The sequence below is a fragment of the Epinephelus moara genome, chromosome 5, assembly GCF_006386435.1.
Source record: "Epinephelus moara isolate mb chromosome 5, YSFRI_EMoa_1.0, whole genome shotgun sequence".
NCBI lineage: Eukaryota > Metazoa > Chordata > Actinopteri > Perciformes > Serranidae > Epinephelus > Epinephelus moara.
The window spans coordinates 38,401,319-38,425,867 of record NC_065510.1 but is presented as its reverse complement, the minus strand read 5'-3'; the positions used below and the strand labels follow the sequence as shown (position 1 = coordinate 38,425,867).

Here is a 24,549-nt window from a genome sequence, read left to right as displayed (position 1 = left end):
TAAATCAAAGAAGAAGGCAAGATTGTGATATTTATTATTTCAACATAATCAAACATACAAAAATAAATTCATTATATTACAGCTTGCAGTGAATGTGAAGGACAAAAACAACTGACGCAACCTACATGCAGAACCTCTCTTCCATGTACATCATCACATATTACTAGCTATATGTATCAGCACATAGAGTGTCAGCCATTCTTAAAACATAAATAAATCACAGTATAAATGTGTACATATAGTTTTGAAAATAAGAACATATATTAGATCTATTGACCACATCTCCATCTTTGATTTTAATGCTCGACACTTGTAGAGCATTAAAAGTGTGTCTGTCTAACAAACTGTCAAGTTTAAATCAAAACAAAACTTTAAACATAGAAAACTGCTTACAAATAAAATTTCTCCACCAATTACAAACATAATGTTGTCGTCTCATGCCAAACAGGAATCATCATGCCTTGCTGCCAATCTGATTGTAGAGAACCAGTGAAACCACCATGGCAGCAATCTGTAAAGACAAGAGTTCATCAACAATGATCTAAACACGGTGTAAAGATCTGAGATACAGGCTATATGAACTGTACAAGCTGAGAAGTTCTGAAGGATATATACTGTCTTAGGCTATAGCCTTAACTAAGTCCTGCAATAGTTAAACTTGCAATAACAATGATTGCTTGGCATCTTGGTGGTAATGGAATCAACATGTGTACTCAACATTTATACATGTATAATCACCTTTTCAGTTGATATTGTGAACATGGGAACTTTACCCATCCAGCTGTTACACAACAACATCAGTCACTTGGAATTGTGTTTCTGGCCAACTGATGAATGTACTGTAAAGTCCAATATTCACTTTCAATTTAACTCTGTTTACCAACTCCTGAGGGAAATATCTGTCTCACTAATCACTAACTGTGTCTGTCTGCTGTTTGGTGCTGAGCAGATAGTGTTCAGTCATTTTTTACAGCCTGCTGTGTCTGAAAACAACACTATGAGAGTGAACCAAAACAGCAAAGTTGCGACACCTAAACAATGAGCTAAAACTCCCTATACAGCTAAAAGAAGCCAAGAGGAGCTGCAAACATTGTCATTTAATAAACTGTTACTATACAAATAGCTATTTAAGACAATTTGAAGGTCATAATGTGTCTACAGACAAGTTTTTTAAACAAATATCATTATAGTATATGTCATTATGGGTAACGAAGTCAAACAACAGCAATTTGTGACTTAAAACAAATGTAGTCCAGGGGCGTAAAGTGTGTATGATCCCTTCCCTACTTCCAAACCCTCTACTTCTAGCCACCTTGCTCAGACCACAACCACCATCAAACTTGGCCTTCAGTTTGATCTCAACTACTGTACACACCTGTATAAGTTTGTAACTACATCTTGCACAATTGTGACGCTAACATAGTTAACAACAAAGTAGTAACAAAGTAATAACAAAGTTTTTGAGGCTGGTAATGACAAATTTAATATATATATCATTCAAATACCACTCTGTGAAGCATCTGTAAAGTACACAGCACTCTTTCAAACTGGTGGCTTAGAAAATGGCTGTGATATTCATACCTCAAGAGCAGCGATTCCAAGCGCCACACCTGCAACGATCACAGCGTTGTCCTCTATCAGCTGCAGCAGCTTGACAAAGCAGCCATCAACCTCCTGAAGAGAAACATCATGTTTTAGCAGAGAGAAGGAACGACTGTTGCACTTCATCCCAATGGTTTTGTTGCTAACATGTTAAACCAAAAGTAAACGTAGTCTCGTACCGAAAGACTTGCTTCGTTTCTATTGCACACTCCCACAGTGATGGTTGCATTGCAACATGTGGGTGGATAAACATCTCCTTCATGGTCCAGGTAAAACGGGGAGCCATTAAAGTCTGTGTAGTTCTTGAATCCACAGCATTTAAACTAGAATGAAACCACAAAGTGTTAATCCCAGAGCCATTGCTTTTGTCTCAAAAGTTGCATCAAATGAATATCTTGAGACTTTAGAAATACGGTACCTGATCCATGGTGCCATTCCAGAGAGAGGTCAGACTTTCCTTACTTCCATAGTCTTTTCTAATGCTTGTTATAACTTCATCCTCCAGACCTTCAAGAAGCTGATCAGCCTGAGAAGGACAGGTTGGAAGTCATTGCACTCAATCAATTTTTATGAACATTCCTAAGGGTTTTTAAACAATATTTTAATCTCTGCACTGGAAGTTATTGCTGAGAAGATCCTGTGAGAGTCACTTACCAAATCCTGGAAGACGAGCAGCACCACAGCTCCTGCAACCTCGATGATGAAGATAATCAGCACAATGCTGAAGAACTAATTGGGGAGGAAATGATAAATGATACTGTAAAACTCTCACTGTAAAACATTTGTCTGGTAGCAGCATTGTGTATCCATAAAACCCAGAGCATTTAAGCAGATATTAAGATAGCTGAAAGGCAACAAACCTAAAGCTACATGCTAAAATATTTAACAGCTTCCTCTCAGAGCCAGCACATTCATACTAGGACTGAATGTGAAGGCATTCTTCGAGATTTCTCTGGTGAAATAAATAAACAATAAATATATAAACATTTCAACATTTACAGTTATGAGAATTCACATTTAATATCCAAAAAGTCTCAGATATACAGGTAGTTCTCTGCCCTTTATTTCAAAATGAGGTTTATATCGCTTTGAGCAGACCTCAAACTACCACGAGTGAGAATTTAATTAAATCTTAAATCAGATTATTTAATTTAATTTAATTGGGGTCCATTATGTTTTAAGTAAAAAGGTCTTAAAGAGAATGTTTTCCATCTTCAAAATGAAAAGACCAGATATGTTGTCTATAACTTCTTTCTACAAATTTTTCTACTTTTCTTTTTAATGAATTCCCTCAGTCCCATGGCAAACATGGCTCACCGTCAGCAGCATACACCGGCTCTCCTTGACAGCTCCGCAGCAGCCCAGGAAGCCAATGACCAACAGCACGCCACCCACTGCCATGAGCAGGTAGCTGACGTAGACCAGCTGGGACAACCCAGATGGAGTGCCCTCCACATTATCCAGTAAACCCAGCAGAGAACCACTGTCCACTTTCACCCACACTCCCACTCCCAGGACGGCTGCACCTGCCACCTGCATGATGGGTGAGGAAAGGGCGGAGAAACAGGGTAAATCAGAGAGAGAATGCAAGGATGTGGCATTAAAGCATGAAGAAATAACCTTATGATGAAATACTGAAAAGATACAGCACAGACAGGAGCGACACGCTAAAAGGAGTTGCAATTCTTTATAATCAGGCAAAAGCAATAGCAAAGAAACCTAAAAAACGTTAAGTTGTACCATAACAGTACCATAGTCAGGAGTTCAGCCATGTTCTTTTGAAACAATACTTAAACATTTTTCAGATTGTGTTTATTCACTTGCCAAACATGAGATGAGAAGATTGATACCACCCTCATGTTTGTATGTAAATATGAACCTACAGCTAGCTGCTGTTAGCTTAGCTTAGCATAAAGACTGGAGGCAGGGCAAACAGCTAGCCTTGCTCTATCAAAAGGAACAAAGTGGTGGTTTTATAGTGGGCTCTGAAGCCTACATGGATTTATGAAGAGACCTGGATACAGCGTTGGAGGCAGGCCCCCGTTCATTCAAGTTGCTCAGTGGGACAATTTTCAGTTAAGCGCTCCGCTAACTTGATTTAATCATTACTTTGAAATGTTATTGGACCTAATGGTCCCGATAGTGAGACGAATGTTTTTGCGAGAGTTGTGACCCTCAAAAATTTATGGGGAAAAAGTCTTTTTGGCTCCCATTCATGGATGTATTAAGAGTCCTGGATACAACGTTGGCAGCAGGGCTCTGTCAATTTCTGTTATACTTGCTCAGTGGTGCATGAAGCCAAAATTGCTCTATGTCCGCAGTATGAAATTACCCAGATGATCAGTGCTGCTACTGCATCACTGGGCCCATAGAGCAGACGTACTAGAGACTTATGTCTGCTGAGATTGGCTGAGTGCAGCCGAGGGCGGCCGAGCAGCTAACCTCTGCCCGCCAAGCAGCTGACTTCTGGTTAAGGGCTCCGCTAACTTCAATGGTGATAAAATAATTAAATCTTGTGGCTCTTTTAGATTTATTCAGTCATTGGACTGAATGGATAAAATTTTGATAGTGGAATGAATCATTTTGTGGGGGTTGTGACGCTTAAAAAAAGATGTCTCTTTCCCAGTGTAAATCTATGGGATTAACTCTTTTTGGGCCCAATGGCATCAGGTGATGGACCCTGGAAATTGCAGTGCCACTGTTTGGCCACTACAGAAATTGGCTTCAAAGCCCAGTGTGCACCTCCTGGGTGCCTGGTATCATTGCATCATGTGGGCAGCCCGGATATTGTAATTCTACATTCAGCCACTTTGTAAAATTGTCTTCAACGCATGCCGCTGTTTCTGAGGGCTTGGTTATGTGCTGGGCTATTTCTTGTCTGGGTGCGATGACTTCCTGGAGTCTTGTTGGTTGCTAGACAACCAGTAGAGACTCTATTAGTGAGCTGTTAGTTAACTCTTGAGGTGCTGGATTTACCTTCAGACAGCCCTGAATAAAGGAAGTGCACAGCTGGTTTAGCTGCAAAGAAGCATTTTATACAAAGCCAACAGGAATAGCTTGCACCCTGTGATACATTATTATTTATGTGACCAGGCCAACATGAATAGAGCAGGACAGCAGAAGCAGAAAAATAAGTAGTTTTATTTTTTCCAACTTACAAAGATGCCGCCATTGAAGATAAACATCATAATTTTGAGAAAGCTGGAGCAACACATCTTGGCTTTTTTTTCTTCTCTTCACACTGTTAAAAAAAAGGAGAACAAAACAGCTTGTTAGTTGAGCTGATAACTAAATGTTCATATAATTGGTAATACTTCCTCATTATCTCTTAGGGGATTTTAGTTAAGCCCAACTTTGCATTTTACCTTACATGTAGGAAAATCAATGTTATGAGGATGGATTACAACACAAGTGAGCACCAACATGGGTCAGATGACATTTGCTTTGGTTAAACATTAACCACAGTAACTGGCAGGAAAACAGAAGGGGTCTCAATCGCCTCTAAATGTGGCAAGATTTTCATGCTGATGTCATCCACAGTTTCAGTTAATGTGTGAGATAAAGTGCTTGTTTATATCCACACTTTATTTTGCCTTGCCTGCAAGTTATGTTAAGGACTACAAAGCACACATCTGAGTCACATGGCACATTTGTGGGTTTCCTCTTTGAACACGTCGCCATCTGTGTACAGAGAGAAAATTTACTTCCTCACAGCTCTGAACTTTTGTACTCTTCATTGTAAAACTGTGCAAGAAGTTTTATAGTTTTGCTGCACTTTCCATCAATTTTACCATCAAATTGTGACCCATATCTACATCAGTTAAGACTGCAACGGTCTTTTTCTTCACTCTTAAATGTCTTCACAACTTGAAATGCAGTATGCCATAAAATTCATGTTCTACATGTTTTAAAGGTGCCATGTAAGTGGGTCATAATAGGGCTCCAATTAATCACTTGTCCTTGGATGTGTTTGTCATTAATGGTAAAGTTGAGGTATCTTATCAGTTTATTGGTAGTCCCACAGCAAGCAGCCCAGAAGAGCCATAAAACACACAAACACCCTTATCCCTAATCTTGCACAACTTTGTTTCCGTCTCTTCTCTGTATCAGAGAAATGAGCTCACTTTTATAGTTACCGTTCATTTAGCGTCTCTTCCTTATTGCAGCTTTGACTGTAATATTTAGTAGGAAACTTGGCACCTGTTACCTTGTTTATAAGAGGCAATAAAATGCTTGCCCAGCACCAGCACAATCACAGGTTGTTTATTTGGATACATTTTATGGAAGCCCTGAGGCCGCAAAACAGGACAAATAATTTTTAACACAACCTAAAAAGTCTGAGAACATTTTAAGTTTCCTACATCAGCTCTGTTACTAGAAATGTAACAGCTGAAGTAACTAGTTTCCTGTTTCCTGCTGTGTAGAGTTCTTTGGTTTTATATATAGTGTTTAAGATGACTCAGTTGGTTGAGACTTGGCTTATTCAGTCTTATGGTCATTATAGTAAAGTTTAATTATTACAAGTAAACCTACTCAAATATGAAAATAACTTTAACCAAATTAAAACTACTTAGACATAACTGAGCAATAGACATCAGGTAACAAAGTACCTTGCTTTGGGAGGTAAACCTTTGATTATGAGAGAAATATGAGAACATCAATTATCATAGTACATCACCATACATCACCCTTTTGTTTCATTATCTTTATGGCAGGTAAATGAAAAGTTCTCTCAGGCAAAAACACACCAGATCACATCATATGTTAATTCATGATAATGTGTTTTTAGGTGGTTTTATATTCAAAATAAACATTTCTCATTGTTGATCATACAATTGGAAAATATTTTAACTAAAAATATGAAAAAGCATGGAGCAAATACCTGTGCTGTTCTGTCCGTCTGTCCGCTGAGGTCTGATCAGTCAGGAGTGTCTGCTCAACAACGCTTTCACAGGCCCCTTTATCTTCTCGCAAGTTTCACTCACACTCTCACACTCTCACACACTCTCACGCTAACGCACACACACACACAAGGGAAAGAGAGTTCATGCCCCACACGTCACCGACTTTGCTTTCGGGTAAGCGACATTTCCTGCTGACCAAAGTCCCTCTCCAAAATAGAGCAGAAACTTTATGACCAGAAACTTTATGATCAATTCATGCTTAAAATAATCATATTGAACTTCATTAATGATTTCTTAAATTTGACACATAACTCATAACACCATTTCAAAAAGAGGAATTAAATAATTTAATGCTGGAAATGAACACAAACTTGATGAATGTTTCATTTTCTAATGAATGGAAAAACACTTTGGGGATGAAATGTATGACATGATTGATTTCCTTGTATAATGACTAATTACTAATGTCAACACTGCCTGAAAACTTGAAGAGAACTAACAAACTTTTCCTATTATTTCTAAGTGTTTAATACAGAAAAACAACATGTAATTACTTCAAATGAAAGCCAACAGACATAATGTATAGATCCACATCTTTTAATCTCAACTTTTAGAGACACATTAACCTGGCAAAGGAAATAACTAGCATTAACCATTGAAGGTACAAACAGAAAATAAAAACAGAAAAATATAAATTAAAGCAAATGAGAACATCCCTCAGTAATAACAAGTCTGGACTGGGCACATAGACTTGGAATGACACAGCACCTTTCAGGTATGTTTGACTTCAACCTTCAGGTATGTCTGACTTTGTACATAACAGTTAGTGAGCCTTCTTCCTCAGCAGGATCAGAAGTTCACAGGATACACAGTGTGCGGTAATGAGTCACAGTGATGTATTTTCATGCAACACCCACAAGGGGGCAGCATGACAAAAGTAAATCACAGTGATCCCCATGCCGTGCTGAATTTTGGCTTTTGCCTTTCATTCACATCCTCACCTGCAACAGGTGCTGTTCACCCACTGTGCAGAGGTGTCGGACAAAAGGCACAGCTGCTCAATGCAGCTCTTTGGCATCTCAGTGTAACAGTCACATTTGAATCACGATGAAGCTGGACTCGTCACCAAGTTGTGAAAAGATAAAATGAAAAAAAGGAGAGCAAGGCATCCATGATAGTGTTGAAGTAACATGAATAAGTACATTCACAATGATAGGTTTTTGACAATTCAGATAATCTGTGTGTGTGTGTGTGTGTGTGTGCATGTGTGACCATGAAACCCGCTTTCTATGAATTTCCACTGCCAACTATCAACACGCACAGCCTCCCGGGCTGCTGCGGGGTGTCTCGTTCAGGCCTGCCTCCTTGTGATTGGCCGACAATGGACTGGCATCACCGTTGACGCTCTCGTTCATCTTCTCGCAGATGACATCCACCAGTTTGTCAAAAACCTGCTTCACGTTGACGTTGTCTTTGGCACTGGCCTCAAAGAACTGGAAGCCTGGAGAGAGTGAAGAGAGACAGGACTGTGAGTGATTATTAATTAATGTTTGTCTTGTGGTTTCTTGCTGAGCATGCAATAAAAGTGTGTGTGTGTGTAATTGGGTGTGTGAGCTAACCGAGCTCTGTAGCCAGTCTTTGGGCATCTTCAGTGGGGACCTGCCTGTCCTCTTCCAAATCCAGCTTATTGCCTACCAGCACAACTTGAGCGTTGCCCCATGAGTACGTCTTGATCTGGGTTGCCCTGGGAAACACCAACACAACATTCTCACAGCTATGAAACTGTATGACCTCCAACACTGAGGCAACACTGAGGAAATTTATTGGTGTATGTATTTCTGACATTTAAAGTGTTCGTTGTTAATAACTGAGGTTTGTTTAAAGACAGCGGTGGAAAGCACATTTACTCAACTACTGCTGGTTAAGTATGGTTTTAAAGGTCTTGCACTTTACTTGAGTATTTCAATTTTATGCTACATTTTTCTCCACAACATTTCAGAGGGAAGTATTGCACTTGTTAGTCCACTACATTTATCTGAAAGGTAAAGTTACTAGTTACATTGTACATATATTTAGATACAAAACGCATCAACTTATAACTCCACCTCAGCCAGCTGTGACATTAAAATGCTGATTACTAGTTAATGCATTAGTAATAATATTCCAATAATAAGACGTATATAATCATGGGTGGATTACTGAATGAGCCTACCGGGCACAGGCCTGGGGGCCGAAAGTGTCAGGGCCCTTCATGACCTTCATTTGCAAGATGTCACATGCCAAATCAACACATACAAAGAGACACAAAGCCACAAAAAGATGCAAAATGACTACAAAGTTTGTGTGTCTACCTCCTATGTAGGGGAGGTGGTGGGGCCCCTTTGCATATCTGTGCCCAGGGGCCTATTGTCGAATAAAAAAACATTCTGAAAGTGGCCATTCTGCCTAATGAGTACTTTACCTTATGATACTTAAGTATGTTTTGCTGATAAAACGTTTGTACTTGGGTCATTTTGATTGCAGGGCTTATACTTGCATCAGAGTATTTTCAGAGTGGTATTTCTAATGTTACTTCAGTAAAAGATATGAATGCCTCTTCTACCACTGTTTTAAAAATGAAGTAATGTCTGTGCATAGGGATAAAAATAGAGCTGTGAGTTACAACAAAATCATGTTTATACATGTTTTCATTTGCTGCAGTTTAACCCCAAGAATTACTAATGCTACTACTGCTGTTATTTTGCAGGGTTTCCATGCGGCTATCCATAGCTTTTTATACTTAAGTAAATATTTCACAGTGACTGGAGTTAAATTGTCAGTTGTGTATATGAAAAACTTTCTTTCTGTGTCTATGATGATATGCTGCTTTTCTTTGCTGTATCCTGCTACTGCAGCAATGCAACAAATTCCCCTCAAGTTTTGTTTTGTGTATCAAACACATAGCAAAAGGGCAGAGCGCCTCCAGGTCATGAAAAACTCCACACAATCAAATGCCACGGGACAACACACACACACACACTGTAGCTTCACACATGCCTTCACCTGTTGGATAACACACACATACAGATATACACCTTGGTGAAATGGTAGGACATTACATCTGAAGGTCTACCCACCAGTCCTGAACAGCACAGAATGACTCCTGGCTTGTGATATCATACATCAACAGGAAGCCCATGGCTCCTCTGTAGTAAGCTGTGGTGATGGTCCGGTAGCGCTCCTGCCCTGCGGTGTCCTGTAAACACAAAACACAACTGTGAGATTCTGGGTCTTCAGTCTCAAGGGGGAAGTGAGGGGGTGTCTGATGTTGAAGGCTGGGTGACTGGCAGACAATATTCCAACACACAGAGAATAATCCTTAAAAACTAAACCCATTCCTTAAATGAAAATACAAAGAGAACCCTGGGGGAGGGAAACACATAGTTAACTTTGTGAATCATTAACTCTCTTGGAACAGAAGCTAATCTCTTCCGTCATGTGTTGATGTTGCCACACCCTGTAAATATACCAGGATCTGCTCTCTGCGTCTTTGCTGTGCCTTTAGGAACAAATATGAGTTCTAAAGAGGTCATTTGTCTTCTTTATGCTCTTGTTTGGCTGCAGCAAAACAAATGATAACTCTAATGCCAATATGTTAAAACTAGAAATAAGAAATAAGACTTTAACTCTTTAATCTTATAGGATTAAATGTTAAATGTTCAAATGAACAGCCAGCAGCTGTCATGTACAATATTAAACCTATGCACTCTGAAGATGGAGGTTTTTACAGTAGCCTATATGTCACAGAGACCATACTGTGGGAGTCACAGCATGAGATGTTACCACCATCTTAAAGCCCTTTATGCTCAACACTGGTGCAGAGTTTTACAAAATGAGTTGAGCTTGTTTTAATGCCCCCATGAAACCCATTCAAACCCATTCAAGTTGCTCACCAGCCAATAACATTTTACTTGGCACCTTCCCTGTGTAAAAGTATGCAACTGTATCATTGTTAAGCAGAGCAGAGAGGGCCCTCTCTGCTGAATACATTAAGCTAAAAGAAAAAAAAAAAAAAAAAGATGTATTACTTTCATCTAACAGGAGTACTGCGGGTGAGTCCTCGCCTTCCACTAACATTCAGTAATAGATCTGTCCTGGGTGTCAGTCTGCGCAGTAAGCACATTCAGCTCCGGCAGCTCAAACCCATGCATCTTTCATGAACCCTGCCGTCTGGGGACGATGTTAAACATCAACTGTCATTAACTCCGGAGTGTGAGAAATTAGTTTACGCCACATCCGTGACAGGCAGCAGCGTGTAAGAGGGCAAACTAGGGAACAGGGTGAGGATAAACAGTCTGTGTTGTGCAACAACGCTTTCAAAAGCACTATTCACTCTGCATTACTTTGAGGCTGTATTTTAGAACCTCTCAACCCCAGGTAACTGCCGTTAATTACCTCAAGTAAATTACAGCTCTGACATTAAAGAGACTGCAGCGTTTTATACTCAATTTTGCTGATATAGTGTCTGTCGAGGCTGTTTGCTCTGTACAGTGTCATTTTTTATCTGCTGTGGGGAATGAAAACGCTTTCTGAGCATTCTCCTGGAAATTATTAGGAGCTCTATAGACCTTAATGATGTGAGTGTCACAGCTCTTTCTAAACTGACGCCTCTGCTGCCAGCTAACTACACTCTTAATCCTATTAACTAACGTAATTAGGGAAATTTCTGCTCTTCGCAGTCTTGTTTTTGTCAAAAGGCAGAAAATGCAGAGACATTTGGTTCTTTTCTTTATCCTCATAGAACTGAATAATAATCAGTGTGTTGGGTTTTGGAGTTTGATACCCTACTGTCTCATTTACTTCCACAATACTTGGGCACCATTGTGAGATAATAATTCTATGATTCATTACAGTTGAGTGAAATCCTGATTGGGTCAATTTGGGCCATTTGACCAATGAAGGATGTTGTTCCTTCCTTAACACTTTTACATGACAACATCTGTAAAATCTGCAAAGTAATTACATTTCTTTTGCACATTTTCATTCATTTGGTGATGAATTATATTTGTGGTAAATTAGTTTTGTTAAAGACCATTATATAAATGAAAAAAAATCCCTTATAATGAATGGGAAAGGTACCATTCTGTACCAACCCACTTGGAAACAATTAAATAAATCTGGGTTTAAATGGACATTTTTCATACATCATGGTTTCTACATGTGTGTTGTTTCAATTCTGCAAACATTACAATTCCAGTAAAAGTCTGCAGCGACATAAATTAAGTCATATCGACAGTCAGGATTTGCAAATAGCAACATATTTGATGCAAAAATATTAGTTTTGTCACCCACTGTCAGTGACCCACATCATTCCTAAAGTGTACGTTTGCAAATATATGACTTTCGTACTCTAGAACTAGCCGCGGGTTAACTGCTAAAGGTGCAGAAATGTAAATTAGCTTAGGAGTATATAAACCAAAGGCCACACAAGGTGACTAATTATAACTTTCCCAGGCAGTCCGCCATTTCTGGTGTCAGTTTAAAAAACAAAGCAACTGCCGTAAGTAGCGTCACAAAAAATATCACAATCAAAGTGGTAAAGAAAGACAACAGACATTAGGTTTTTACACACAGCACTCTAAACTTTTTATGTGCCAGATTAATTAGAGTTAAATCTAGTCGAACTGTAACACAGTCTGCCAGCTTTTACTTCTCTGCCTCTGCACTGAGTAAACATCTATCAGTTTGTACTGGCCTTATCTGCCAGACTTCCACCCTTTCTTCCTGCTGCAGAGGAGAAACCAGACTATGTGCATGTGACGACGGTAAACAGTTTGAAAGCAGGAAGGTGAAAGAAAGTGAAGGATTTTTTAATTAGCTTTGCTTTGAGATTCTTTTTCATGCCAAAATAATCTGCCATGCTTTAAACTACAATTAACTGAGGGTGCCACATAGCTTTGTCTATAAAGTATCACTTTAGAGCTCTTCAAGAGTGGAAACAAACCTTTAAAGTGTAGGTGCTTTCATAAAACCTTTACATCTAACATTATTCTAACTTTTGGCACGTGGGAGCGTTACTGTACATCACTTAAGTTTCAGAATAATAATGTCATTTGACAGTGTTACAAATAACTTTTGTTTATGGCTATCTTTCTTTTCTTTCTGCTGCAATACGCCATCTCTTTTAGTTTTCTCTTTCCAGCTCTTAGTTAGTCCATGGAAAGAAAATATCTATAAAAAGTACAAATGTGAAAAGCTCTACACCTAATTTTTCACCTTTATTAAAGGCATTCGGAACACAGAGTGTAAATTCAATACATCTTTAAAACATACTTGTTTGTGTTATATTTCCCCATATTACATCTCACACCAGCATGAAAACTGTACATGAATTATTTTTTAGCATATTTCAAAGATCAATGTGTATTTTTTCAACTTACCCAGATCTGAAGTTTGACCCTCTTGTCGTTCCTGTAGATGGTCTTCACTTTGAAGTCGATGCCCACTGTGCTAACAAAGGCTGAAGTGAAGGAGTCATCGGCAAACCGGAATAGGAAGGATGTCTTTCCCACGCTGCTGTTGCCGATGATCAGCAGCTTAAACATGTAGTCAAAGTTTTGGTCGGCTGCATCCCTCTGCTCCGGGCCCGCCCCTGGATCTCTGGCTAGTGCCATCTATCAAATGAAGGAGGACAAGAGGAGAGGGATGATCTGTCAGACTGCGAAACTCTTTTAGAAACTAGAATTACCACCTTGCGGTTGTATGGCTCTGCACACCAGTTAGGTTACAGTTACAGTCACAGTTTACATCCATGTCTGTTCACACTCATATGTAGCAATAACCGTTGATAATGCTTCAAATATGGATGTTGCACCCAAGATTAGTGCCACCAATTAAGTATCAGACCAAATGTCTCCCCTTCTGACCTGACGTAAAATAATGGCAAGTGTTTCTGCAGAATACTGTGATGTCACAGTGAATTTGACCTTTGGGAGATAAAATGTCATCACTTCATCATTTGTGCTATTAGACATTTGTGTGACAGTTTGCCATAATTAGTGTATGAATTATTGAGTTATGGCCAAAAATATGTTCTGAGGTCCCATGGACCTTGACTTCTGACAACCAAAATCTTATTACTTCATCGTTGAGTCCATTGGGAAGTTTGTGCCAAATTTCAAGAAACTCACTCCAGGCATTCTTCAGATATACCATTCACAAGAATGGGATGGACAGACAACAGGAAAACATAATACCTCTGGCAACAGCCACCAGTTTTTAAGTTGTGAGGATATGCCTCTTTTCTTTTGCCTCATGAGATTGTCAATTAAATATCTTTGGATGCTGGACAACAGTCAGAGAAAGCAGGCACTTTGATGACATGAACTCAGGCTTTTGGATATTGTGATGGGAATTTTTCACAAAATTTCTGATATTTCATAGACAAAGTGATCAATCAAATGATCAAGACAATAATCTGCAGATAAATTGATGAAAAAAAATCTTTTGTCGCATCCCTAATAGAAAATATGAATCCAATAAAGAGTTGAAAGGCCCAACAAAAGATGGCTATGATGGAGAAATCAGACAAAAGATCCGTACACTGTCATGACAGTTTCCAATGCATTTATTCATTCCAGCAATGATTTCATCCAACAGAGATTTTTATCAAGGAAGTCTATACAATGTACTGCTGCAACTAACAATTATCTTTATTGCTGATTATTTTCATGATAAATCATTTAATCTATAAAATGTCAAAAAAGTGAAAAATAGTCATCACAATTTCTCAGAGCCCAAAGTGGAGTCTTTAAATTGCTTCTTTTGTCCAACCAACAGTCCAAAACCCAAAGACTCTTCATTTTCTATTATAAATGACAAAGAAAATCAGCAAATCTTCATATTTAAGAAGCTGGAACGAGCAAATGTTTGACATTTTTGCTTAAAAACAGGACTGAAACAAGCTGCAACAACTGGGGCTAAAAATGAAGCCAACATGTTAAGTGCCAAAAACTGCAGTTCCTGTAATGGCCACTTGAGGCTGGCTCCAGAAGTCTGTCAGTACCCACAGATTTGTTTATAACTCAGCCTTTTACATTTCATTAAGGCTTAAAGTTACGCATAATTAACGCATAATTAAAGTTACGCATAACCACAATGCAACAGCACCTGCCTCTCGCCCAAATACGGTCACTTCTGGCTCCAAAAACCCATGATGGAAACGGCCGAAATGCCAAACTCGAGGCTTCAAAAGGAGAATCCACAAACCAATGGGTGACATCACGGTAACTATGTCCATTATTTTAACAGTCTATGGACTGAAATAATTAATAATCGATATAGTTGGCGATTAATTTCTTTCAATCGACTAATTGTTGCAGCTCTAATGAAATGAATACAGTGTTGTTACATAAAGTGGTTATTAAGAACTAAATGCAATGTGGGAAATCACATCCGTGTCAAACTATTAACAAATGTATGAATCTCATTAGTGAGGCAAATGTTTATTTTATTTAAATTGTTTAAGTGATGACAACTGAAAAAGTGAAGCAGAAATGGGATTAGTATTAGCTCTGGAAAAGTCCAGGGTTACCCCAGATTATTATAGAACTATAACTATTTGCAACATGCAACAAGTATGTCAACTATGTGTTTAGCTGATAAATCCCCTTTGCTGGTAAGATCATGCAGCTAATAAAACATCCTGGAGTTAGCATTTAACATGAGTAATGAGTATGATCGGCCCCAGCGCCCACCTCCCTGGCTGATACTGGCTTACTTAAAGACTGGGGGATGTCTGGGACAGTGATGTGGTCAGACAGTACTTGTGTGTTCGAATGTCAGGGTGAGGAATCTCAGCTATTTGAGAATTCACACTCACATGCCTGAAAGTCATTCGCACTAATAGCTGAGCAGATGTTGATGCTGGTAAATGGAAGTGCTGTTTTAAAAATGGTCTATCTTCCTCCCCACCCCTCATCCCTCTTAGCTCTCATCTCTGTGCTATGAATCACAACCAGGGCGTGCTCCCTCCACTGTTTCTTCCTCTATCAGTCACCCACACTGCTCGCTCTCTGTCCATTTGTCACACACACTCACACTGCAAAACTTATAGCATCAGTGGATGCTGAGCGTGGGCGAGGAGGGCAATAGATTCCCCTCCCCTCCCTGTATATTTCATCCATCATCCATCTGACCATCCATCGACCTGCTCATGCTCCCGTTTAAACACACACTAACACCCTCGCACGGCCATTTATCTTCCTTAAATCTCTTTCATTTTCATCCATCTATGCATCCCTCCTGTCATCATCCATCCGTATCTCCCCCCTCCCACCCAACACTCTCTCCTTCCTCCATCTTTCTGCATCACAAGGAGGCTGAACCATCCATTCATCCACACATCCTCCACACACCCTCCTCTTTCAGAGAGGCTGAGCTGAGTCCTGTACTCCTCCCTGATTGCTGAGATCACTCTGGAGACCAGCTCAGCATTACCACTTCCAAGACCATAAAGCGGGACTGGCCTGCGTGCTGCTGCTGCTGTACACACTCAGCAAAACACTAATATCAACGCATGCGCATACACGAGTGGGAAAAGACGTTCAAACTGCTGTGTGGAGGTTTGTAACGCACTGTGCTTTAACTGAGACAGAGGAAAACTGGGTGTCTTGCGTAAAAGCAACTGCGTCATCATACAAAATATGACTTTACGGCAGATGTTGACGTCCAGTCTGAAGTAGTCAAAGAATGGAACTGGGGTGCGCACTTAGCAAAACCAGGCTGATGTTTGCATGAGGACACATGGGGTCATGACACTTGTTGACACTTCAGACTCAGTGTAGTTATTCCCACACAGACCAGCCTGATATGCTCCAAACACAGATATAAAAGTTCTGTGAGATGTACGGTGACCCTGCACTAACAGTTAACGTAACGTTTACCTAATTTGCCTACACTGCCCCACCATACGGTAACAGTAGCTCAACTAACGTTACAAACTGATGCCATTAAAACAAACCCTCAGCCGTTACTGACAACTGTGTGAATGTTAACTTACCTTAGATGTTAGTTTATAAGTCTGTCTCCTCCGTCCTTCTCCACGGTCTGTCTCCTGCACCTGGAAGCCGATGGGCGTGCACTGCTGTCGGCCGCTCCAATTCCGCCGCTCCGCTCCCGGATCTCCAGGCTGTGCGTGTGCCTGTCACCGGGACACCCACCGTGTAAACGGCGTCAAGACAGCCGGGATATATACACGGTACTTCCGGTGATGACTTTCAAAATAAAATCTTACTTTTTTTCAAATTTAAAAATGAAAACCGTGTTTGACATCTATGCAAGTGCAAACTTATTGGAGTTATTTGTTTGAGTAACTTTGGAGCAAACTTTGCATTCTGCATGCATATTGCAATATTCAGCACTAAATAGTGGCTGATGCTTTTCATCCTCCTTTGAAATTTTGTTAAGTGTTGATACTACAGTGCAGTACCTTTTATGTATACTAGGCTATGATATCTCAGGGATAATTAATATATAGAGCTGTGACTAATAATCATTTCCTTACCCATTAATATTACGATTTCTGAGTTGAATTGATTAAGAAAAAACATCCGAAAAGGACTCAACTTTGCAAAGATTTAAATACTTCACCTCTTCCTTTGTAATGCATCTCAACATGTATATATAAACTTTATTGTAATATGCACATTTCTATTAATTTAGTCTTGAAACTTTGATAAATTATTCCATCTTTTTTTTTTTGTTTAATCTTTTCTTATGTATGATAATTGTCATATCATATGGGAGGTATCTTCATAAGCCATTTTGGCTTCTAACCTCTTTTGCACAATGTTCAAACTTTCAAATTCCCACTGTCTTTTTAACACACGTGTGCAAATCAACCTAACTAACTGTTGAGATTACAATTGTGAGAAACTAGTGAAAAACTCCAAGGTAACATCTTTAAATTGCTTCTTTTGACCAACCGTTTAAACCCCCCAAAGATATTCAAGTAAAATGACATACAACAAAGGCATGCAGCAATGGTTTGCTTTCAAGTAGCTGGAAATTTCAAATGTTGGGCTTTTTTGCTTGATAAATTACTTTATAATTCATCAGTTACCAATATCGTTACTGAAAAAATCTGGAAATACACCAATTGATTGATAATTAACTATTTCTTTTTTAACGTAAGTAGTAAGGTACTATACTGACAGATTTTCCATGAGCCTTTGTCCTGTCAAACTTTTAATTTGAAGGTAAAATCACCACATTTCCTGTATTATTGGCTGGTAACTGATGCAGTTTCAATAGTAAACTTCAGGCAGCCCTGATGTAAACTGTTGAATGAATGGCGCACGCATTACGCACTAGAAACGCACCCAACCTCATGACCTCTCAGTTTAATCGGTCACTTTAATACCGTGGATGAAATAGAGCAGCTGATTTGTAAAGTCTAACATTCCCATTTAATACGCTAAACTTCAAAATGTAAATCGTTGAAATATTACAAGTCTTGAATCAGACAAACCCAAGCAGCCCTGGCCTTTATCGACAATCATTATCCTGACTGTGAGCAATGCAGTGGAGTCATGCACCAAGGCACAATAAGCATGTCCAAACCAGATCAGCTCTCCTCGGGTTTGCAAACCTCAAAAGATGGTATTCTGAATCATTGAGAAAACTGGCGTGTTTTTATGCTGTAAGGCCTTACTGTGAATTTGAGACAGGCTAAATCATGTTGGAGCAAGAGAAAAACTACAGCCTCAGGGCAGTGATGCAACAGACCTGCCAGAACAGCAGTGTGAAAGAGGGTTTTTATTGGTGCTTGGCAAACATCTTCCCTGAGACTGCAGTAGCATACCCTAAACTATACACTGGATTTTTTACAGACAGTGTAATTTAGTGTGCAGTTAGACACAAGGTGAACTGTGGAGGGGTTTTTAAATAAAGGAATTAAACTAATCCCTTTAGTTCCAAGGGAGAAAATGTATAATGGATTATTGATTACAAAATTACCACGATGAAAGAAGATTAATTTGAACACCTTGGTGGAGATCTTTAAAATAAAGCAACAGTATTTGACACAATATAACAAACATAAACTTGAATTTAAAGAATAAAGAAATATTCTTACCCAACACAAACAGAGGCATTCTCTCAAACACATCTATGTTGTGGATATCATCTTCATCTTAGACCAGTGCCAAATAGTAAATGTAAGAAACCTGAATCAAACGGGAACTCTTAAATGCAAACTCAGCCTGGTAAATCAGACATGTTTTCTGGGACACATTTAAAAATAAAACTGCCGTCAAACTTCCAGCATCTTGAACGATAACATTGTCACTTACAGTCCTTCACAGCCACAGCCAGAAGTAGCAGAATCAAAACTTGAGAAGAAACAAGATAAAATAATGTCTGACTGAACCGTTTCATCACGCATACCTTCTACCTCAAAGGCTGGATGAGCTCTGACTCACTATTAATCCTGGCTAATCAGTCACTGATTCTGATGGTGATGTTAGCAGGTTTTTGGGCACTTGAGTGGAGGTATCGAGCTCGATCGTTTTGCCCCCACAACTTGTGGAACTCCTCCATGAAGGGTCGCACCAGGTCTGGCTCCTCGGTGATGAGGATGTTCTCCATGTTGCTCTGCACTGCTGTCAGCGTCCAGTTGAGGGAGCCGGTGATGAGCAGCCTGCCGTCCACCACTGCAAACTTGTGATGCATGTAATCGGAGCCCACGTCGCACCGCACACAGATCCCTGGGAAGCAGAGTGTAGACAGGGAGGAGGGTTGAGAGTATTCTTCAGTGCCTTAGAGATGTATTGATCTTCTCCACTATCTGCTATGTAGTTCTGGGTTGTGCACAATGGATATTAATGAAGCTGTGGAGATGCTGATTACTACATAAGGTGCTTTGTGTGAATACATAAAGCAGAAGTATGTCCTGCTCTTTGTTCCTTGGAGCTCCTCTACGATTGAAACACCAATAGAAGAGTTTTTAAATGGACTGTGCTCACCTGCCCTGACCTGACCTGTGGAGCTGTAACACAGAAGGGTAATATATATACATCTAAACCTCAGCACTTTCACTACATCGACTATTCAACACTATCCACTGCATCATTACATCAAAAGCTTACAACACTCAGGACTTGACATTTAAGGTCACATGAATGTTTTCATCCTCTCCATAAAATCACAAGACACTTATTCTTTTTTTCTCATCCAGACTGAGCAGAAAAAAAATGTTTGGATAGAGAAACCGGAGACGGAGCTATCAAATTTGAAAAACAATTTCAAACGTAGGCCTTTATATTTAATTCACACATGTATGCTAATTATGATTACTTACTTATCACTGGCTATCAGCTTCTGAAACCCCAAAAGTTCTGCATTTCCTGTTAACGTTACAGTACTTCTGAGTATTAAAACCATAGAAATAGAATGAGAGTAGAGCAGACATTCCAATAAATACAACATAGCTGGATGGTTAGAGGGGCGACCAATATTGTGTGCACCGTTGCCACTGCAACCGTTGTAGTAGGCTAACCTCTGTATAAACAAGCTGATTTGAGGCAAGTTGCAAATTTACTGAGGTGAACCCAAACCAGAGCTGGTGATTGTGGGAATGGTCGAGTGATTACCTTAATGACTAATAAGACTAACTAAGACAGTTTTGGTGAATCTTATTTAGTTTCTGTCGAATTTGAATGAAGCCTGTTTTATGATGAATTAACAAGGCAATTAAGCTAACGTTTGTCTCAGTTCGGTGAAGCTAACGTTTGTCTCAGTTCGGTGAAGGACAGAAACTTGGATTGGTGTACAGCTGTGTTTTTCTAGTTGAAAGAGAAAATAGGTGTAAGAATAGGCTAAAACAGCGTTCTCAAACTATTGGTGGTACACATTTTGGCCCCACTGACATGTGCTGTCACCATAACAACTAAAGATAAATTGCTAGTTTCTTTTGTGTTAATCAAATGGCCAAAGGACACGATTCAATGTCCTTTCTACTCTCATTCTATCTCTAAGATTGCTACTAAAAATTAACATTAAAAATATCTGCAGTAGCTATTTCACATAAACCAATCGTGCATTAAATCAAAAATAATAATATTGATTCTAATAAGGAATAGGGCTATAGTATGAAGACTAAATGCTTTTTAAATCTGTTGTACAGAAACTGCTTCTCTTCAGTTGTGTAGAATGGAAACTAACTTAGACAGAAGCAGTACTTTGGTAGAGTTTTTGATTTCACTTTGCATCACCCTGGTGGCCAGTAATTTTTTGATAGAGATTAGACATGCAAATTCTCTCTTGAAAGGGTAAGTGCATGCCACTTTAAAGGAAATGAAAAACAATTATAAGAAATGTGTTTTTAAGAGTCCATTTCTCCACCAGGAAACATGTCCCCTTGACCCCTCCAAAATGCTCTGTGTAAATGCCTTTTTGGCTTTTAAGAATATTTTCAGATGAAAGTGAAAAGAGCCAGAAACGACGGGAAAGAGTAAACACAACTGGCAATTAAAGTTTGATGTCTTTCCAGTTTTGACCCCAGGACACAGACAGTCCAGAAGATGTCCCTTTCAGATAATTTCATCCTGCCCTTTCAGAGCTGTGTGCATCAGTTAATATTTCCCTCCTGAGGAAAATGTTTGGACTACCCAAGCCAGTGACAGCAAACTAATCCAAAGCACTGTGCTTAGGTGCCAGGCAGACACATTCAGTTACTTGAAGATAAAAAGGTTTATGCAGACAAAACAGATACAGTATGAAAAGAGGACTTGATTTTCCCTTTCGCCAAAGTGGTTCTCACAAGGTTCGCAGTCAACACACACAAACACTCAGAAACACTTTGCCTAATGAAATTTGCTGTCTCGTCGCCAATTTCTTACTTACTTAATTCTTACTTAACAATATACAGTGGCAGTAATTTATTGAATGCAGAAGGCTGAGAGAGAAAGTGAGACATCGTGAGTCTGACACATGACACAAAATCTTTCAGAGCTTTCAGAGTGTGATTACTCTGACTCATGGAAGGGCTCGTAGTGGAAACCTTCATTTACCTGGACAGTTCCTCTCATCTCTCTATTCACCACTAAGGGGCCCCTGTGGGACTTACTGACAATGACACTGATAGTCCGAGAACACAGAGGGAGCGCCTTTTATTGAGTAAGACCAGAGTCATCCTTCCCGTATTTCAAGTGAAGTTTGTCCAAAAAATGACCCCACAGAGGTCAGTGTGACCTTTGTGACAAATAATATTTCTAGGAGGGCTAAATATGACTCCCCAGGCCTGTGTTTATCAATTGTTTTGGCACTGTACTTCATCACAATGACTTTGATTGATTGATTGATTGATTTCTGAAAGACGATAAGACAGTAATCCAAAGGATGACATGCTAAAGTAAAATACTTATTTCCAGCATGCTCCTTGGTGTTTACACACAAGAAACAAATAAACAAGAAGCAGACAAACTCAGACTGTTACAGTCACACAGCATGAAGACATATACTTCACAATGATTTAAAATTAAACAGGTCTGTTTCTCTTACCAGCCTTGCGGAGGACACCTATCTGGGAGCCAGAGATGGCAGTGTATTGCTTGTCAGTGAGGACTCGGATGGTGACTCCTCTGCTATGCAGCGCCAGCACAGCCCTGCACAGGTCCATGTTGGAGAAGGCAAAGATACACAAGTCCAAAGAGGAGGAAGCAGACAGGATGTGGCGAAGAAGACGGGAGAAAGAGGTCTCTATGCCATGAGGCAACGGGCAGCAACAGGACCTGGAAGACCCGAAAACAAGAGAAAATAAGGTTGTGCCTACTTATTGTATCATCTGCTGATCTTCCATAGGGTATGCTAAATATCCTATATGCTTTTTTTCCCAGTTTATATACTACACTTCCTACCTAAGTCATATACTTCTTCCCCAAACTGTCAGGTTACAATAGCTCTATTTAGCAAGAACAGAAGAACAGTTTTCAAGCTGGCAAAAAATGCAAATACTTGCAAATGCAGATAGATCATACTTTTGTTTAAATTTGGTTTTCTAGATCTAATTCTTTGTGGGGAAATGTATTCAGCAGGTAAAATAATAGTCCTATTAAGAGAAAAACGATTGGAATGACGAATAGCAATCGCACGGACTAAATCCACTTACTGAAAGCATCTAGGGGCTATGAATTTTTGCGATAGTGGCCATTATCACAACACTTGACAGTGATACAGTGTAAATCATATATAGCTTCCTTTTACTCAATTCAGAGATTAAGTTCCACCTACTGAGGCAACGAGGGAGAGAAGATATGCTCCACACAGGCCATCTCTGAGGGAAAGAAGAGGACCTCATTGAGGGTTCTTCCAGGTCTGAGGCGACGGACGAGCCAGCAAAGCAGCTCCACACTTAGAGAGAGGGCCACCGCACCCAGGCCGACCACCTTCACCGTCCACATCACTGACATTTACTACATAGCAAATCAGTGTTTAAGGAACCTAACATATCGTAAAAATGCAACGTTTCTAAACTTTGTATGACCATAAAATGTTTTTGCAATCTTGTCTTAAATGATTTTAGACATTTTCATGCAGGTATCAAACAGTAAATTATGATTATACCATCTGTTTTGCATATGTGTTTTGCAGTGCTGAAGCAAATTGACCAATCCATTAGTCTGTGTATTGTGTTGTAGTCTGTATCAGGATGCTGCTTTGGGAAATCATAATGGGCATCAAACACAGTTTTCTGACATTTTATAGGAAAAAAATGAAAAACCAAATCAAGAAAATAATAAGCAGATTAGTCGAAGATGAAAAATAATTGGAACTGTACAGTCATGTGTATCAAAGACAGAACATGAAGTATTCACTTTCTTTTGTGGTATTTAGTTAGTCAAAGGAGAAGTACTCATACCATTCACTTAAGTAAAAGTACTAATACTACTCAGTAAAAACACTCTGTTAAATGTTAAAGTCCTACACTCAATATTTCTCTTACATAAAAGTACAAAAGTATTAGCAAAATGTACCTAAACTATTAAGGTCAAAGCATGCGTTGGGCAGAATGGTCATCCCTTTCAGTTTCATTTAATTTACATATATGTATATACAGTCAAAACATTTAAAACCGCTGGCTAGAGAAGCGATTAACGTTAGCACTGTTGCCCACAAAAAGGCCCGGCCCCCCTCTGCGCCCAGCAAGACAATGCACCATGCCACACCGCAAAGACTGCTCATGAATGGCCAGAGGAATGTGACAAAGAGCTAAAGGCCTTGATATGGCCTCCAGATCCCCAGATCCCAATCTGATCGAGCATTCTTGGGTTATGACAGTATCCCAGAGGTATCCCCCGATCCACAATGGGGCTGTGTTTGATCAGACTTGGCCCTGACCTGTCGAGACATGGACACAGGAGCTCTGGGGGTCACCTGTGGAGTCTGGCACCAGGATGTTGGCAGCAAATCCTCTAAGTCCTATGGGTTTTGAGGTCTGGTACCACCACGATCAGTTTGGGATCTGGGGAATCTGAAGGCCATATCAAGGCCTTGAGCTTTTTGTCACATTCCACAGGCCATTGCTTAGAAGTTTTTTGAAGTGTGGCATGGCACATTGTCTTCTTGGGAGGGGGGAGCACTGCCACTAGGGAGTGCAGTTGCCATGAGGGGATGTGCTTGGTCTGCAACAGTGTGTGGGTGGGTGAAGCACCTGTACACAACCTGTGCCCAAGGTTTCCCATCAGAACATTGCATTGTGATGAAATGATCAATGTTAAGCACTGTGGTTTCAATGTTGTGACTGATCAGTGTATTCGTAAAGTAACAAGTAATTCTAGCTCTAAGATAACTGCCTGTTATCTGTTAAGAGGCTGCCTGTTAAGAGGCTGCCTGTGACCACAAAGACAGTGAGGACATGGTCAGAGGACTGCTATGAGGCACTGCAGGGCTGTTTTGAGGTGACTGACTGGAATGTACTCTGTGAGCCACATAGAGAGGACATTGATGGGCTTACTGAGTGCATTACAGACTACATTAATTTCTGTGTGGACGGCATTGTCCCAGC

General features: G+C 39.8%; 3 protein-coding genes across 5 annotated transcripts in view; all 3 read right to left on the bottom strand.

Annotated features, from left to right (window-relative positions):
- Positions 1–6,627, bottom strand: LOC126390774 (tetraspanin-1-like). The gene is made up of 8 exons (XM_050045223.1): positions 6,485–6,627; positions 4,761–4,843; positions 2,920–3,135; positions 2,257–2,331; positions 2,021–2,128; positions 1,782–1,925; positions 1,582–1,674; positions 1–511 (listed from the first exon to the last, which is right to left on the bottom strand). Exons 2-8 carry the CDS (start codon positions 4,815–4,817, stop codon positions 455–457), a joined length of 750 nt encoding a protein of 249 aa, XP_049901180.1. The 5' UTR covers positions 4,818–4,843; positions 6,485–6,627; the 3' UTR covers positions 1–454.
- Positions 6,628–6,991: 364 nt separating this feature from the next.
- On the bottom strand, positions 6,992–16,696 carry rab3da (RAB3D, member RAS oncogene family, a). The gene is made up of 5 exons (XM_050045346.1): positions 16,546–16,696; positions 12,926–13,159; positions 9,623–9,741; positions 8,126–8,250; positions 6,992–8,007 (listed from the first exon to the last, which is right to left on the bottom strand). The coding sequence occupies exons 2-5, from the start codon at positions 13,157–13,159 to the stop codon at positions 7,817–7,819; spliced, it is 669 nt and encodes a 222-aa protein (XP_049901303.1). The 5' UTR covers positions 16,546–16,696; the 3' UTR covers positions 6,992–7,816.
- A 1,178-nt stretch (positions 16,697–17,874) lies between these two features.
- Positions 17,875–24,549, bottom strand: part of pld6 (phospholipase D family, member 6) — a 10,252-nt gene continuing 3,577 nt past the window's right edge. For all 3 annotated transcript variants that reach the window (XM_050044864.1, XM_050044863.1, XM_050044865.1), the window contains exons 2-4: positions 22,776–22,957; positions 22,047–22,276; positions 17,875–19,252 (exon numbers count right to left, since the gene is read on the bottom strand). In XM_050044864.1, coding sequence (XP_049900821.1) covers positions 18,984–19,252; positions 22,047–22,276; positions 22,776–22,954 — 678 coding nt within the window. In that variant the 5' untranslated portion in view covers positions 22,955–22,957 and the 3' untranslated portion in view covers positions 17,875–18,983. The remainder of the gene's footprint in view (positions 19,253–22,046; positions 22,277–22,775; positions 22,958–24,549) is intronic.

Bases quoted from the DNA above. Each gene is read 5' to 3' on its own strand.
- LOC126390774 (XM_050045223.1), bottom strand. From the start codon at position 4,817: ATGTGTTGCTCCAGCTTTCTCAAAATTATGATGTTTATCTTCAATGGC. The intron at 2,129-2,256 runs GTAAGTGACTCT...TGTCCTTCTCAG, and splicing joins TGCTCGTCTTCCAGGATTTG to GCTGATCAGCTTCTTGAAGG. The intron at 1,675-1,781 runs GTACGAGACTAC...GTTTCTCTTCAG, and splicing joins GAAACGAAGCAAGTCTTTCG to GAGGTTGATGGCTGCTTTGT.
- rab3da (XM_050045346.1), bottom strand. From the start codon at position 13,159: ATGGCACTAGCCAGAGATCCAGGGGCGGGCCCGGAGCAGAGGGATGCA. The intron at 8,251-9,622 runs GTGGGTAGACCT...GGTGTTTCCCAG, and splicing joins TTCTGTGCTGTTCAGGACTG to GGCAACCCAGATCAAGACGT. The intron at 8,008-8,125 runs GTTAGCTCACAC...CACTCTCTCCAG, and splicing joins AAGACTGGCTACAGAGCTCG to GCTTCCAGTTCTTTGAGGCC.